This window comes from Salvia hispanica, chromosome 4 (genome assembly GCF_029641045.1).
Source record: "Salvia hispanica isolate PSC_SH4W2 chromosome 4, Shi_PSC_v1, whole genome shotgun sequence".
NCBI classification, from domain to species: domain Eukaryota; kingdom Viridiplantae; phylum Streptophyta; class Magnoliopsida; order Lamiales; family Lamiaceae; genus Salvia; species Salvia hispanica.
In genome coordinates, this window is record NC_142695.1 from 3,377,991 (window position 1) to 3,391,589 (window position 13,599).

General features: G+C 35.9%; 1 protein-coding gene across 2 annotated transcripts; it reads right to left on the reverse strand.

Moving 5' to 3' along the window:
- Nucleotides 1-9,292: 9,292 nt before the first annotated feature.
- On the reverse strand, nucleotides 9,293-13,384 carry LOC148927085 (TATA box-binding protein-associated factor RNA polymerase I subunit B-like). Of its 2 annotated transcripts, XM_089069555.1 has the most exons (6): nucleotides 13,232-13,384; nucleotides 12,556-13,112; nucleotides 11,179-11,988; nucleotides 10,924-11,051; nucleotides 9,936-10,237; nucleotides 9,652-9,838 (listed from the first exon to the last, which is right to left on the reverse strand). In XM_089069555.1, the coding sequence occupies exons 2-6, from the start codon at nucleotides 13,109-13,111 to the stop codon at nucleotides 9,796-9,798; spliced, it is 1,839 nt and encodes a 612-aa protein (XP_088925681.1). In that variant the 5' UTR covers nucleotide 13,112; nucleotides 13,232-13,384; the 3' UTR covers nucleotides 9,652-9,795. The 2 variants fall into 2 exon arrangements, with proteins under 2 accessions (XP_088925680.1, XP_088925681.1); XM_089069554.1 differs by having other exon boundaries at nucleotides 9,293-10,237.
- Nucleotides 13,385-13,599: the final 215 nt, after the last annotated feature.

Genomic DNA, 13,599 nt, shown 5'->3' on the forward strand with positions numbered 1-13,599 from the left:
TACATTCCACATAATAAATTTAAATTATGTAATGTCTAGTCATGAAATACACCACGATGAATACTAATAATAAAAATTTTTACCTTATCCTAAAATCTATTGTTTATTTTATGTTGACCTTTTGAGAAATTCTGAATAAGATATGTATTAGTATAAAAATCCCAATTTTGTAAATAAAATCATAAAAAATATATCATGCGTACATATCTTAACGTAATCCAATTATATGATGGAGTATTTATTATTTAATAAACGTGTCTCAGTGTCTGTATATAATTACTCAAAAATGTGATAGGAAGTAATGTGTGAATGCTTACATCCATTAATCCATATATGTTTTTTATTGGTCTAACGTCAATAGATAGTTGCATATGCCAATTTGATAAAGTTTTACACAATCATCTTCCCCATCAGATTCATGTATTGGTGAGGGTGAAGAACAAGACTGTGCAGAGAGTTGTGATGCTTTTCGTGCTGTTCGTATCGTTCTGGGCCGTGAAGAAGGTGATTTTCTTGGATAATTGGAAGACCGGGTATGGCATTCACGGCTACATGCCTACGAGCTGGCAGTGATCTTCTCTGGATGTATTCATCAGTTGTACTAGCACTTTCAGCCTTCCTCAATTGAATATGCACTGCTGAATATTTTTGTAAAACTGACTCCTTACTGATGGCTTTTCAGTTAGTAATTACTTACTACAATTTGAACTTTCCACATTTTCCACATACTCCCCTGTTTTAACGTAGATGAAGAATCTCCGCTTGCTTCTCTTCGGCACGGCCCTCACCGCTTCCCCAATCGTCTCGTAATCGCCGCTGCCGTCTCTCGCCACCGTCGCATTCGGCCTCAATTCCGCCTCCTCCGTCGCAGCCAATCCTGTAAGTTTTGTGTCATATGTGACATGTGATAAAATCCTAAATAAAATTGGATTTTAGTATAATACATTATTTGGTATAAGACACATTTTACCCTAATTAATTGACTATCAATTAATTATTGTCACATATCAATTAATTAAATAATCATATTATATTTCTCCAAAGAGAATATATGTTCATATATATATGTGCCGATTGATTGCCAATGATTGAAAAAGATTGATTACATAATCTTTTTATGGAATAAATATTCATTCCATTGGCTATCAAGTAAAGAATCGTGCGTATATATCATTAAGATTTGATTAGAATTGATTGTGATCAATTAGTAAATTAATAGACGGAAGATTATATTCTTGTTCAATAAGAAACGTATTTACTAATTATTTTGGGCCTCTTTGATGGAAAGGGCTTTTAAGGTTTCATAATTAGGGTTTGTCCTCTCTCTGCCTATAAATACAAGTGTGGTGATCCCATCAAATCACACACATTAAGAGAACACATAAACGAGGGAAAGAGAGAGAAACACATCCTTGGAGTTGGGGTTGCGCCACTACACCGAAAAGAGTTCAAGGAAATCGTCTCCTCCTTCCTCAATCGCTTCCGCTGTGGATCTCCAAGGTATAATTCGATCCTATTATGTTTATAGTTTTACGTGAAATACATGATGTTCGAAGATCTTGCTTTATTTATATTCAATTATGTAATCTTGAATATATGATGATAAATAATGTCCAACATGTGGTATCAGAGCATGGTTGAGAACTCATGTATTTTCGTATTATTGAAAACCATACTTTATGAATTTAATTTTGATAAATTGCTATGAATGATCCGACTGTTATTAAAACATGCTCAAACATATTATTAATTCATATTTTGTAAATTGTGCATTACGTATTTGTGATTTCAATATATGCATTGCTAGTTAAACTTTTATGTTTTGATTCGACAATTCTTGATGGAAAATTGTTTCCGCCTAACTATTTATTTTAATGAATTGTGAATTCTAAGTTTAATTGATTCAATTCGTGAATCTCGTATTCAAATTTAATGAGTTCATATGACTGATGTCTTTATGGATTATTGTTCTTGCACGTCGTGGCAGTGAGATATTTGAATTGGTAAATTTAATTTGATGCGCATGATTTAATTATGAATTGTATTGGTCAATTGCTTTATTAATTGATGGTTGTTCATTCTATGTGACTATATTTGATATATATTCACGTGATGTATGTGTATAGAATGAAATTAATTGATATTTTATTGAGATTTGATTTTGATTATGTTGTATATTCATAAATCGAAATCTTGTTTCCATAGTTTTGATTATGGATAATTTTTTTTTAATTGATGAATTGTCAATTATATTTGTATGCTGAGAATTAATGATTTCTATGTTTGAAATATATTGTTTCCATGTTGATTTGATTTATTATATGGAATAGATTTGGGTATATTGACTGTGTATATATTGTATGTAAATGCATTGGTGAATTGAGATTTCAATTAAATGTTTCATGATTATGAATCTACCGAGAAGGTGGAATGAATGATTACATAATTCAATTCATGTTTTAAGGTGGGTCTTTGATTATATTATATTTATTTTGCAATCACCAAAGTGAGGTAAAATAAGGATAGTCTATAATCAAACTCATATGAAAAAATTTTAAGCAATTAATCACTATATGTTTTTTATTATATTATGTTTATTTTGCAATCACCAAAGTGAGGTAAAATAATAAAGTTTGTAATCAAATTAAGTGAAAATATGCTTAAGCAATTAATCACTATACATTCTTGATTATATTATGTTTATTTTGCAATCACCAAAGTGAGGTAAAATAAGAAGAGTTTATAATCAAGTTGATATGAATATCCATTTATGCAATTAATCATCATGCTTGTTGGGCTATTCATTATCTTAAATAGTTTGTTTGTCATAAAAGGTCTAGATTCCCAAAGGAAATAGTCTTTGCGACATAATGAACACTAATGGAGTTAATAATATAAATTGGTGTCGATTACCCAAAGGTAACGCCAATTTATTATTACTCAATTATTGAACTAAGATATGGATATTAAAAGCATGATTTTTATTATTGTATGAAGACTACCCAAAGGAGTTTTCATAATTGTCTCATGATATGGGTTTTCAAATTAATGTTTGTGTTATTATTCAAAGCTTCTATATGTGAGCATTCATTTCTTAATTGCTCCTATAATGTAAAAATATATATTTTTTTGCGACTAGTATGTTTACCTCAAACGTTCCCCAACTTAATGGAACCAACTTCTTTGCATGGAAAGAGAAACTTAAGTTCACTCTTGAAATAATGGACTTAGACCTAACACTGTTGAATGATAAGCCAATTATTTTATGATCAAAGTAGTTGGCTGATTACCCATAATGCTAGGGAAAAATCTAACAGAACTAAGTTTACAGTTCATTAGAATGTTCGTTGCAGATAAAACCTCTCAACGACTGACATTGCAAAAGAATGTTTGTAGAATGTTGAGCATCGCTTCACAACTGCATATAACTCTCTTGCAGAAAAAACTTATGAAGGATCTCATAAGCATGCAATATGATGACTATGTACGAGCATGTGATGAACATAAATAACATCTCTTCTAAGCTGGAAAAGTTAGGATTACAGGTGAATGAAGATTTCTTTGTCCATTTCATCATAACTTCCTTACCTCCTTAATATAGACTATTCCAAATTGATTCACTATACAAGATTAGTGGACTCTTAAAGAATTGGGAAATGTATTGGTCTAGGAGAAGCATAAGATGAAGAAGTATGGAATGGGTGCATCCCATGCTCACATTGCAACTGAAGGAGCGTCTAAAGGATAATATTCATTCGAATTTATCATTCTTATGGCATAAAGGAACTGGATCATACTTCTAGTGAAAGAATTAAGAGGCTTACAAAGGATAATATTCATTCGAATTTAGACTTTACAAAGCATTACCGTTTGTGTGGATTGTATTAAGTGTAAACAAACCAAACACAATAGTAAAAATGCCACAAGAAGCAATGAGCTCCATAAAATTATACATACAAATATTTGCGGACCTTTTGATGTCTCGACTTTTGGTGGAGAAAAATATTTTATCACCTTTATTGATTATTTTTTTCGCGTTATGAATTTATTTATCGCAAGAAAAATCTCAGGCACAGTTGAACATTTTGTGACTGAGGTTGAAAGGCAATTAAATAGAAAGGTGAAAATTATTCGATCTAGAGGTGGTGAATTTTATGGTCGTACCACTAAAATAAGTCAATTACATGGACCTTTTGCCAAATACTTAGAAAAGCATGACATTTATGCTTAATATACTATGCCAAGTACGCCTCAGCAGAATGATGTTACTGAGAGACGAAACCGAATTCTCATGGGAATGGTTAGAAGAATGTTAATTCTACCTTACCTATATCGTTGTGAATTTATGCTCTTAGAACCGCCATTTATGTATTAAACCGGGTTTCTAGTAAGGTTGTACCAAAGACTCTCTTATGAACTTTGGACAGGTAGAAAACTCAGTTTGCAGCACCTTCATGTTTGGGGTTGTCCAACGGAAACTAGAGTATACTCTTCGCAAGAAATGAAATTGGATTTTAGGCAGGTAGTGGTTACTTTATGGGTTACCAGAAAAATCCAAAGGGTATAGGTTTTATTGTCCTAATGATAGCATGAGAATTGTGGAAACTGGAAATATATGATTCTTTGAGAATGGTGAGATCAGTGGGAGTTTTAACACTCATAATGCGGTCATTAATGAGATAAGGGTATAACCTTCTTCCCTCATTTCCTCAAGAATTAAGTGTGCCAAATATTGTTGAACAGCCTAACAATATTTGAATGACCAACCACTTAATGATGATGCCAAAGTCATTGAACATGGGTGGAAGAAGCATCTACAGAAATACCATTTCTGATGACTATGTGCCATATCTCCAAGAATCTGAATGTGATATAGGATACGTAATGATCCAGTTTCATATTCACTAGCCATTAAGTGTAATAATTCTAATAAATGGATTGATGCATGATAGATGAGTTAAAATCCATGGATTAAAGTCTGGGACCTTGTCGAATTACCCGATAAACAAAAGTGTATTGGGTGTAATTGGGTCTTCAAGACCAAATTCGACATAAATGGTTTAATCTAACGATTTAAAGTCAGACTTGTTGCCAAAGGTTATACTCAGAAAAGATAGCATTGATTGTAAACAGACTTTCTCTCAAGTATCAAAGAAGGGCTCACTTAGAATCATTTTGGCACTTGTAGCCCATTTCGACTTGGAACTACATCAAATGGATGTGAAAAACTGCTTTTCTAAATGGCGATTTGTAAGAAGAAGTCTACATGAAACAACCTGAAGACTTCATTAAGAAATGGAATGAAAATTTTTAGTCTGCAAACTTAAGACATCAATTTATGGACTGAAACAAGCTTCTCGACAATGGTATTTTAAATTCCATGACACTATTACTGCTTTTGGTTTTAAAGAAAACACTGTTGATCGGTGTATATACCTCAAGGTTAGTGGGAGCAAGTTCATATTTTTGGTTTTGTATGTTGATGATATATTGCTCGCTAATAGTGACATTGGATTACTACATGCACTAAAATTATCTCTCTAAAAATTTCAACATAAAAGATATGTGTGAGACATCCTATGTCATATGACAGAAATATCTTGTGATCAATCACGTGGACTCTTGGATTGTCTCATAAAAGCTACATAGATCGAATCTTTTAGAGAGATATGGCATGAGTGCATGTTCTCTAAGTGTTGTTCAAATTCATAAAGGTGACAAATTCAGTTTGGATCAATGTCCAAAAACTGAATTGGAACGTAAGGATATGGAAAATATTTCTTATGCATCTATTGTGGGAAGTTTGATGTATGCTCAAGTCTGTACTAGACCAGACATCAGCTTTGCAGTTGGAATGCTAGGCCGTTACCAAAGTAACCCTGGTGTTGAACATTGGATAACTGCAAAGATAATAATGAGATACTTAAAGTGAACAAAAGATTTTATGCTCACATTACGGAAATCTGATCAACTAGAAATTATTGGATTTCCATTAAAGCTAAATTTATGGTTTGCTTTGAAGCATTAATGATTGCAAAATTTTATTTCAGGCCTTGGTATTGTCTCCTCAATATCCAAGCCGTTGAAATTATATTGTGATGATAGTGTAATCGTATCTTTCTGTAAGTATGACAAGTATTCAAGGAGCTAAACACATGGAATTAAAGTTTCTTGTCGTGAAAGATGAAGTTTGGGAACAAAGAATATCTATAGAATGTATAAGCACACAGCTTATAGTTGCTGACTCATTGACTAAGGCGTTACCGCCTAAGACATTTATGGAATAAGTTAACATAATGGGTCTTGGGTTTGGAAACGTCTAATCTTTTTGTTTCCATGTTGGTCCAGACACTTAAGTTATGGATATTTTGAATTCAATAAAGTTGTTTCCACTTTTCCTGTATATACTTATTATTTGATATGCATATATTCGTTTTTAGTATTAATGCAGGAGGTCTTGAAATAAGACAATTACGGACGCGATGTCACTTATAGATTATATTAGAGTGGATATTGGTGATGTGGTACATGGAAGGAACTATATCGATTGAATGATATACGCCCGTCATGACCCGCATTAGTGGTCTCTCTAATATAATACTTATGTTTACCAGTGATGAAAGTATTTATAAAGTCCAATATTATGTGCGCTTTATGTTTATTATGTCTATTTTACTGTGGCTCTGTCAAGTGTGACAAGTGGGAGAATAGAAAATTTTGTGTCCCACATGTTCGCCAAGTGAGAGAATGTAAGTTTTGTGTCTCACATATGTGACATGTGATAGAATCCTAAATAGAATTGGATTTTAGTATAATACATTATTTGGTATAAGACACATTTTACCCTAATTAATTGACTATCAATTAATTATTGTCACATATCAATTAATTAAATAATCATATTATATTTCTCCAAAGAGAATATATGTTCATATATATATGTGCCGATTGATTGCCAATGAATGGAAAAGATTGATTACATAATCTTTTTATGGAATGAATATTCATTCCATTGGCCATCAAGTAAAGAATCGTGCGTATATATCATTAAGATTTGATTAGAATTGATTGTGATCAATTAGTAAATTAATAGACGGAATATTATATTCTTGGTCAATAAGAAACGTATTTACTAATTATTTTGGGCCTCTTTGATGGAAAGGACTTTTAAGGTTTCATAATCAGGGTTTGTCCTCTCTCTGCCTATAAATACAAGTGTGGTGATCCCATCAAATCACACACATTAAGAGAACACATAAACGAGGGAAAGAGAGAGAAACAAATCCTTGGAGTTGGAGTTGCGCCACTACGCCGAAAAGAGTTCAAGGAAATCGTCTCCTCCTTCCTCAATCGCTTCCGCTGTGGATCGCCAAGGTATAATTCGATCCTATTATGTTTATGGTTTTACGTGGAATACATGATGTTCGAAGATCTTGCTTTATTTATATTCAATTATGTAATCTTGAATATATGATGATAAATAATGTCCAACAAATTCCCCCATTCTTCTTTGGCTGGAAATATTAGTCGGGCCTCGAATGAGGCCTGGGATCTTCGACACGATCGCCAAGCTGTTGCTGGTGAAGACGGCGGCGTTCGCCATCGCCGCTCTGATCTCCGTCTGCGCAGAGACGGAGATGTTCGCGGACGGATCGGTTAGGGATTCGAGGCATGTTTGTTGGTCCGTCACCGCGGTGCTGAGCCAAGTTCTTGCGTCCTCGGGCCAGTGGGCGGTGGCGGAACTCAGGGAGGCCGCGGACATGATGACGTGGTCCGCGGCGTCTTGGATGAGGCGGCGGCATGTGTTCGGGGTCAAGGCGTTTTCGGGGAAGATGGAAGATTTTAGGGATGTTAGCTCTATTAGAGCTACCTGTAATAAGGACGACGAACCGCAGCTTATTTGGTATCATGAGTGGGACTAGTAAGCACTAGCAATCACAAAGGAAGAGATCAAAAGACTTTAAAGCCCTTTTATAGAATTTTAAAATTTATTCAAATTTTATGTAAATTATCGCGAAAAAAAAGCCCATATTAATGATCTGAATAAAATGTAGTAGTATCACTCAAAAATACTCCCTCCGTCCGCGAATAGGAGTCTCGTTTTTCCATTTTAGTCCGTCCGCGAATAGGAGTCTCGGTTCATTATTACTATAAATGGTAAATAGACCCCACATTCCACCAACTCATTCCACTCACATATCATTTAAAACTAATATATACAATTGGATCTCATATTCCACTAACTTTCTTCCACCCACTTTTCTTAATATTTCTAAAAATCCGTGCCAGAATGGAATGGGACTCCTATTCGTGGACGGAGGGAGTATATTTTAATTAAAATTTAGAAAAAATAGCGCTCTATTAACGCTTTTTATGTGCTCGCTCGTTACTAATAAGGAAGTATCGGGGGGGCTTAAGCTCCTATAGTTTTTTTTTTTTTTTTATTTACTACTTTAAGATTTGTGCAAATTATAAACTAATGTTTTAGTTCTCTTACCCAACTAATGCCTAGATATTTATAGAAGTAATAGAGCCTACCAACATTTTTTTTCTATGTTTGTCTAATTGGTAGGCCACCTCTAGCTAATAAATTGGAGATTCGAGTCACTACAGGTAAATGAGGAATCATTATTGACTCTTCTTTAAAAAGGAAAACAAACAAAAGCGACCTGTAACGAGAGGGTGAAGATCTGTTTGGCGGTTTTGGTGGATTGGTTGAGGGAGGAGATGCTAGAGTAGCATGATTCTTGATACAATGTTACGTTGCATATCGACTCGAGGATGGACTGCTGACCCTTTGTGGAAGACGACTTGGTGCGGGTAGAGAGGATGACGGCTCCGGCCACGAGCGCCAGCAGGATAGCGGAGGATACAACGATGATGATGAGGCGCCTCCGCGTCTTTCTCTGGTGGCGCTCCTCCTCCATTGAGTCATTGCTCTTCAAAGAGTAGGACTTTTCCATCACTAGTGCATGCAATGACCTAATTGGAAAATTCTTATATTCAATTGAGTTTAGGGTTTTAATATTAATGATTATTTGTTTTTAGTAGCTGCAGGCGATGTATGTTTTATGCCAAATGCCAATTTATCAAGTGCTTTTGGTGACATATATATTTGTCACTATTATGATTGAGACCATATTATAAATATACTAACTTTATTTCTTGTGAGCCCACTTTGTAGGTTGTTGACACTAATGAATAGTATAATGTAAAGAAAATCGATAGCTCCGAGGTGAAACCAAATTAAATAAAAGAATAAATTTGATCAACATGTAAAACATGTACGAAATGACAAGAACATGTAACAATGATTGAGTAACTAATCAGTTCTTGATAAATTTTCCCTTATACATGTTCTTGATAACTAATCACATTTCTCTCTAAAATGAAAAATTAATGGAAGCTCTAGAGCACTAATAATGTTGAAGTACTTTCGTTTTTTTGTAGAACTATCATTAATTGTACATTCAAATCAAGCAAAATTTCTTCTCACAATTGATCATTTTCAAACAATAACAATAACTACATCGATATTCAGCTTCACTCTTTGTTGAAGACACGGTTGATTAATTATCATTACATTTTATCATTCGGTGCGGGCAGATTGTCGAAATAGGTTGGCGGGAACGTGCTTTGGATAAGCCGAATTTCATGAAATGTTCGAATAATCAGTGTCGTTCCCAGCATCTTTCACATCACCCTCACAGAATTCACAACCACTACCTGGATTTGAATGGCAGAACAATGATCGGTCGATTCTATGCTCCAGCCAGTTCAACCTCCTTTCCATCCTCAAAACTGCGGTATGCATGATCCTAATTTCGACTTCAGCAACCTTCGCACAACAGCGAACCAATAGGTAATAATCAGCATGGACGGCGTAGATAAACACACCCTGCCTTTTCCTAGAGTAATGGACATAGTCTCTACACCTTATACTCTTCCTTGGCGGTCTATAACAGAAGTGGTTCTCTTCCATATCCACCTTTAGTAGCTTCAACGCCTTCTCCTTGGCGGACCCTATTGGAATCCGACTGCTACATGCTGAATCTTGTTCGCGGTGACGACAGTTGACCCGGTCTGTGCTGCATTTTGAGCAGTCGTCTTCGCTGTCACTATCCCCACTTTTTCTTGATGTGCTGCACCTACTTTGGCTTCCCCTGTTTCTAGCTTCATCTTCCTTCTTTTCGAGGTCGTCACTAGATTTCTCGTTTTCATCTGGTGTTTGAGCACCCTGAAATTGGATGATGTCAAATAGCAGAAAAAGGCACAAAAAAAGAAACAGATACGTGAAAAGTAAAATGATCCACTGGACCTCGAAAATTACTAACTATACAAAACAAAAATAGGCATAACAATGTGTTGACGAATAACAAAGATGACAAAAGTTCAAAAAACTGCAGGAATTAAGTTAAAACCCAGGCATGGATCCACGGTACAAGCACCGAGCGACAGCTACCACTGTAGCTCAAATAGTACCCCCTCCGTTCCACCATAAGCAATTCATATTCCTTTTTGGGACATATCACCTAAACTGACTAATTTCTCTTTTAGCAAAATACTATAACACAATTAATCTCTATTACCTTATTTTCTTAAATCGTGTACCCAATAGAAACGTCTCGCTTATGGCGGAATGGAGGGAGTAATAATAATTTCTAACTCCAGCCATATGCATTATTGTCATTTTTTTACCTGGAAACTTAGAATCTATAAAAAATACTGCCAGAATATGAACTTCCACAACCAAGTTCCACATCTCCTTAAGTCAGAAGTCAGACAACAGTCACGATATGAAAGTAGACTTAGTTATATTCATTGTTTCAAAGAATACATGAGATATTAGTGTATATACAATAGTATAAGCATACTCATTTGCTACCTTTCTCTCCTGAATGGGGAAACATGTTGAGGAAGTACCTTGTTTTTCTGATAAATCGCCCAGAGCTCGTCTATTAGCTTTTCGTCTTCAGCATCCTCAAATGACGGGCGTGAGAAAACCACATCCTTGCAATATTGGAGGTATGTAGCCAAGTCACGAGAATATTCTGTCAAGAAGAGACAAAAAAGACCAGCTTAGCTAAAGTAATATGGTATATCCTATAGAAAAAGAAAATGAATATTAAAACACTACACAGTGGTTCAAGATAAGATTGCCTATTCATAAACAATTACCGTATGTATTATTAGAAAGTTCATGATATTTTGCGTCGAGAATCTGCAAAAGCTCCATAGCACTCAAATCACGATCCTTAGTACCAGAAGGCTTCACATCGTGGGAAGATGAGACATCATCAGCAGTCTCAGTCTCATTCAAATGGCTCCAAGACTCACTATCTCCATTTTTAACCCGAGATGATGAGGAGCTGGGATTAGACAAACTAGATTCCCACACTCCATACCCATTTATGTCAAAGTGTTTCCTTATAGCAATAATCAGTATTGACATGACATATGCACGAGTAGGAATCCGAGCCTCATTAGCTGATAAGTACAACTCAGAAGGCATAGACCATTCATATATGTGGCAGGCTGAAGGAAGTAATTTCTCAGTTGGAAGTGATAACTTCCTAAGATAGCGTGAAGCAATTGAATAGAAATTCACAGGAGGCAATTTCAATCCAATTTCCCGGGCAATACCAGCTGCCATTGCTTCCAATTTCTGTGATGACACTACTACCACAGGTCTGAACATACGCCTGGCAGTGATTGGACATGTCTGGGTGCAAGATCCAAGCTGCTTCTCAATCGCAATGTATGCAGAAATATATGGAAGCTTACCCTCATGAGCCCACTTCAATATGTCAGTAGGCAAAATTGGCTCCCTAGCCAAATGGCAAACCAGTAGGGAGATAGCTAAAGAACAAGGTATTGGCAATGCAACTTTCAGAGATTTATACCATATATATGCTAAGCGTTTCCCAAAAATATTAACAGGTTCTTTCCACGGGTGGTTAAGACTGGGCTGAATTTCATCCTCTTCCCCTGGTTTATGAGATGGGAGAATCAAAAACATAATAAAAATAAGTTATTATTATAGAGAAACACAGTGCCGCATATAGACATATAACTGTGAATTGGCCTTGTCATTATGTTAATGTTATAGAGAAAAAAAAATGCCAAATAGAAGAAAAACAAAAAGAACAAGATATATTACACATACACATGCATATAGATATAAAACTACCAATTAGCCTTGTCCGTCTTCAAAGTGGCCATAATCTACTGTTTTTTCCTAGAGTTTTGATCACCTGGATAACCTTCAGTTTCCAAAGTAATCAACACATGATACAACGAAAAAATCCAACCAATTCATTTTCTCTTTTTAGCCATCATAAATTCCATCCTACAACTAACATAATGGTACACAAAGATGTTGAATACGTACATTCCACAAATTTTCGTTTGAACCACATAATCTAACCAGCAAATATATGCATCGAAGTGTATATCCAATCCACATGCATGACAAATAAGGCAAAAGAAAAGGTTTTCAGCAAGAAAATCTAATTCGATAACAATAACAAGAAAAGGATAGACTGAGAGTCGCACCTTGCACCTGGGTCTCGGAATCATGAACAGCACGGTGTGCCCATCCATCAGCCAGAACTTTAGTCGAAGCCAAATAACGAAACCATAGAGGACCCACAAGCCCAACAATCAAAGGGCTAACACCAAATTTCTCAACCAGAGCCTGGGATTGCAATTGCATCATCAACTGAAGCCCCTTCAAATATCTAGACCTAATATCTGTGTAATAATCATCCAAGGTATAATCTTTGAGCGAAGTGGCAAAGTCCGTTGGCTCATTAGGCTCAATTATATCTTCTCCAATGTTGTCCACAAGGTGAGAGCGGTCCAGATGCTGAGACATGGCGGATTTGACCTGAGAGGCGGGTTCAGCAGCAGCAGCAGGTGGCCTGGAAGGGCGGGCGCGGGCGAAACGGGAAGAGTATTGAGAGTAAACACCGTCCTCATCGATCCCAGCGTCGCGGATGTCTTCGGCTTGTGAGTTGCAGTAAACGCAGTAGAAGAAGCCGTCGAGTTCTTCGGTGAAACCGGCGTCGCTTTGGCAAACATCGCATACCCCTGCGACTCTTCTTGCCATTCTACAATGTGGAAAAATATGAATTGGTTTGGGAGTTTAATCAAACATGTGGCGTGCTTGAGATATAACGGCCAAAGCTAATATCCAAGAACAAGGTAAGATAGGCAGCGGCGAACTTACCGGAGAATGAGAGGGCCGGCGCGGTAGGGGCGGGTGGCTGCGAAGGATGGGAGCGGGTCGCGGTGGCGGCGGCTGTCGTCGATTGGCGGCCCCAATTCGTGATTTTGCAAAAAAATTGGAGAAGAAGTCCTAATTCTCAAAACCTAAATGACTAAAATACTCCTACTAACTGATTTTAAAACAGTATAAAATTTCCAAAAATATCATTTCTAAACGGTTTCTAAAATTGCAATTGGATCGCTTGTAATCACGTAGTACTCCCTCTGTCCCATAAAAATATAGACAATGGTTATGGCATGGGAATTAAAACAAAATTGGTAATTTAAAAGAGAGGAGGAGAACGATGGATAAAATAGTGTTAGTGGATA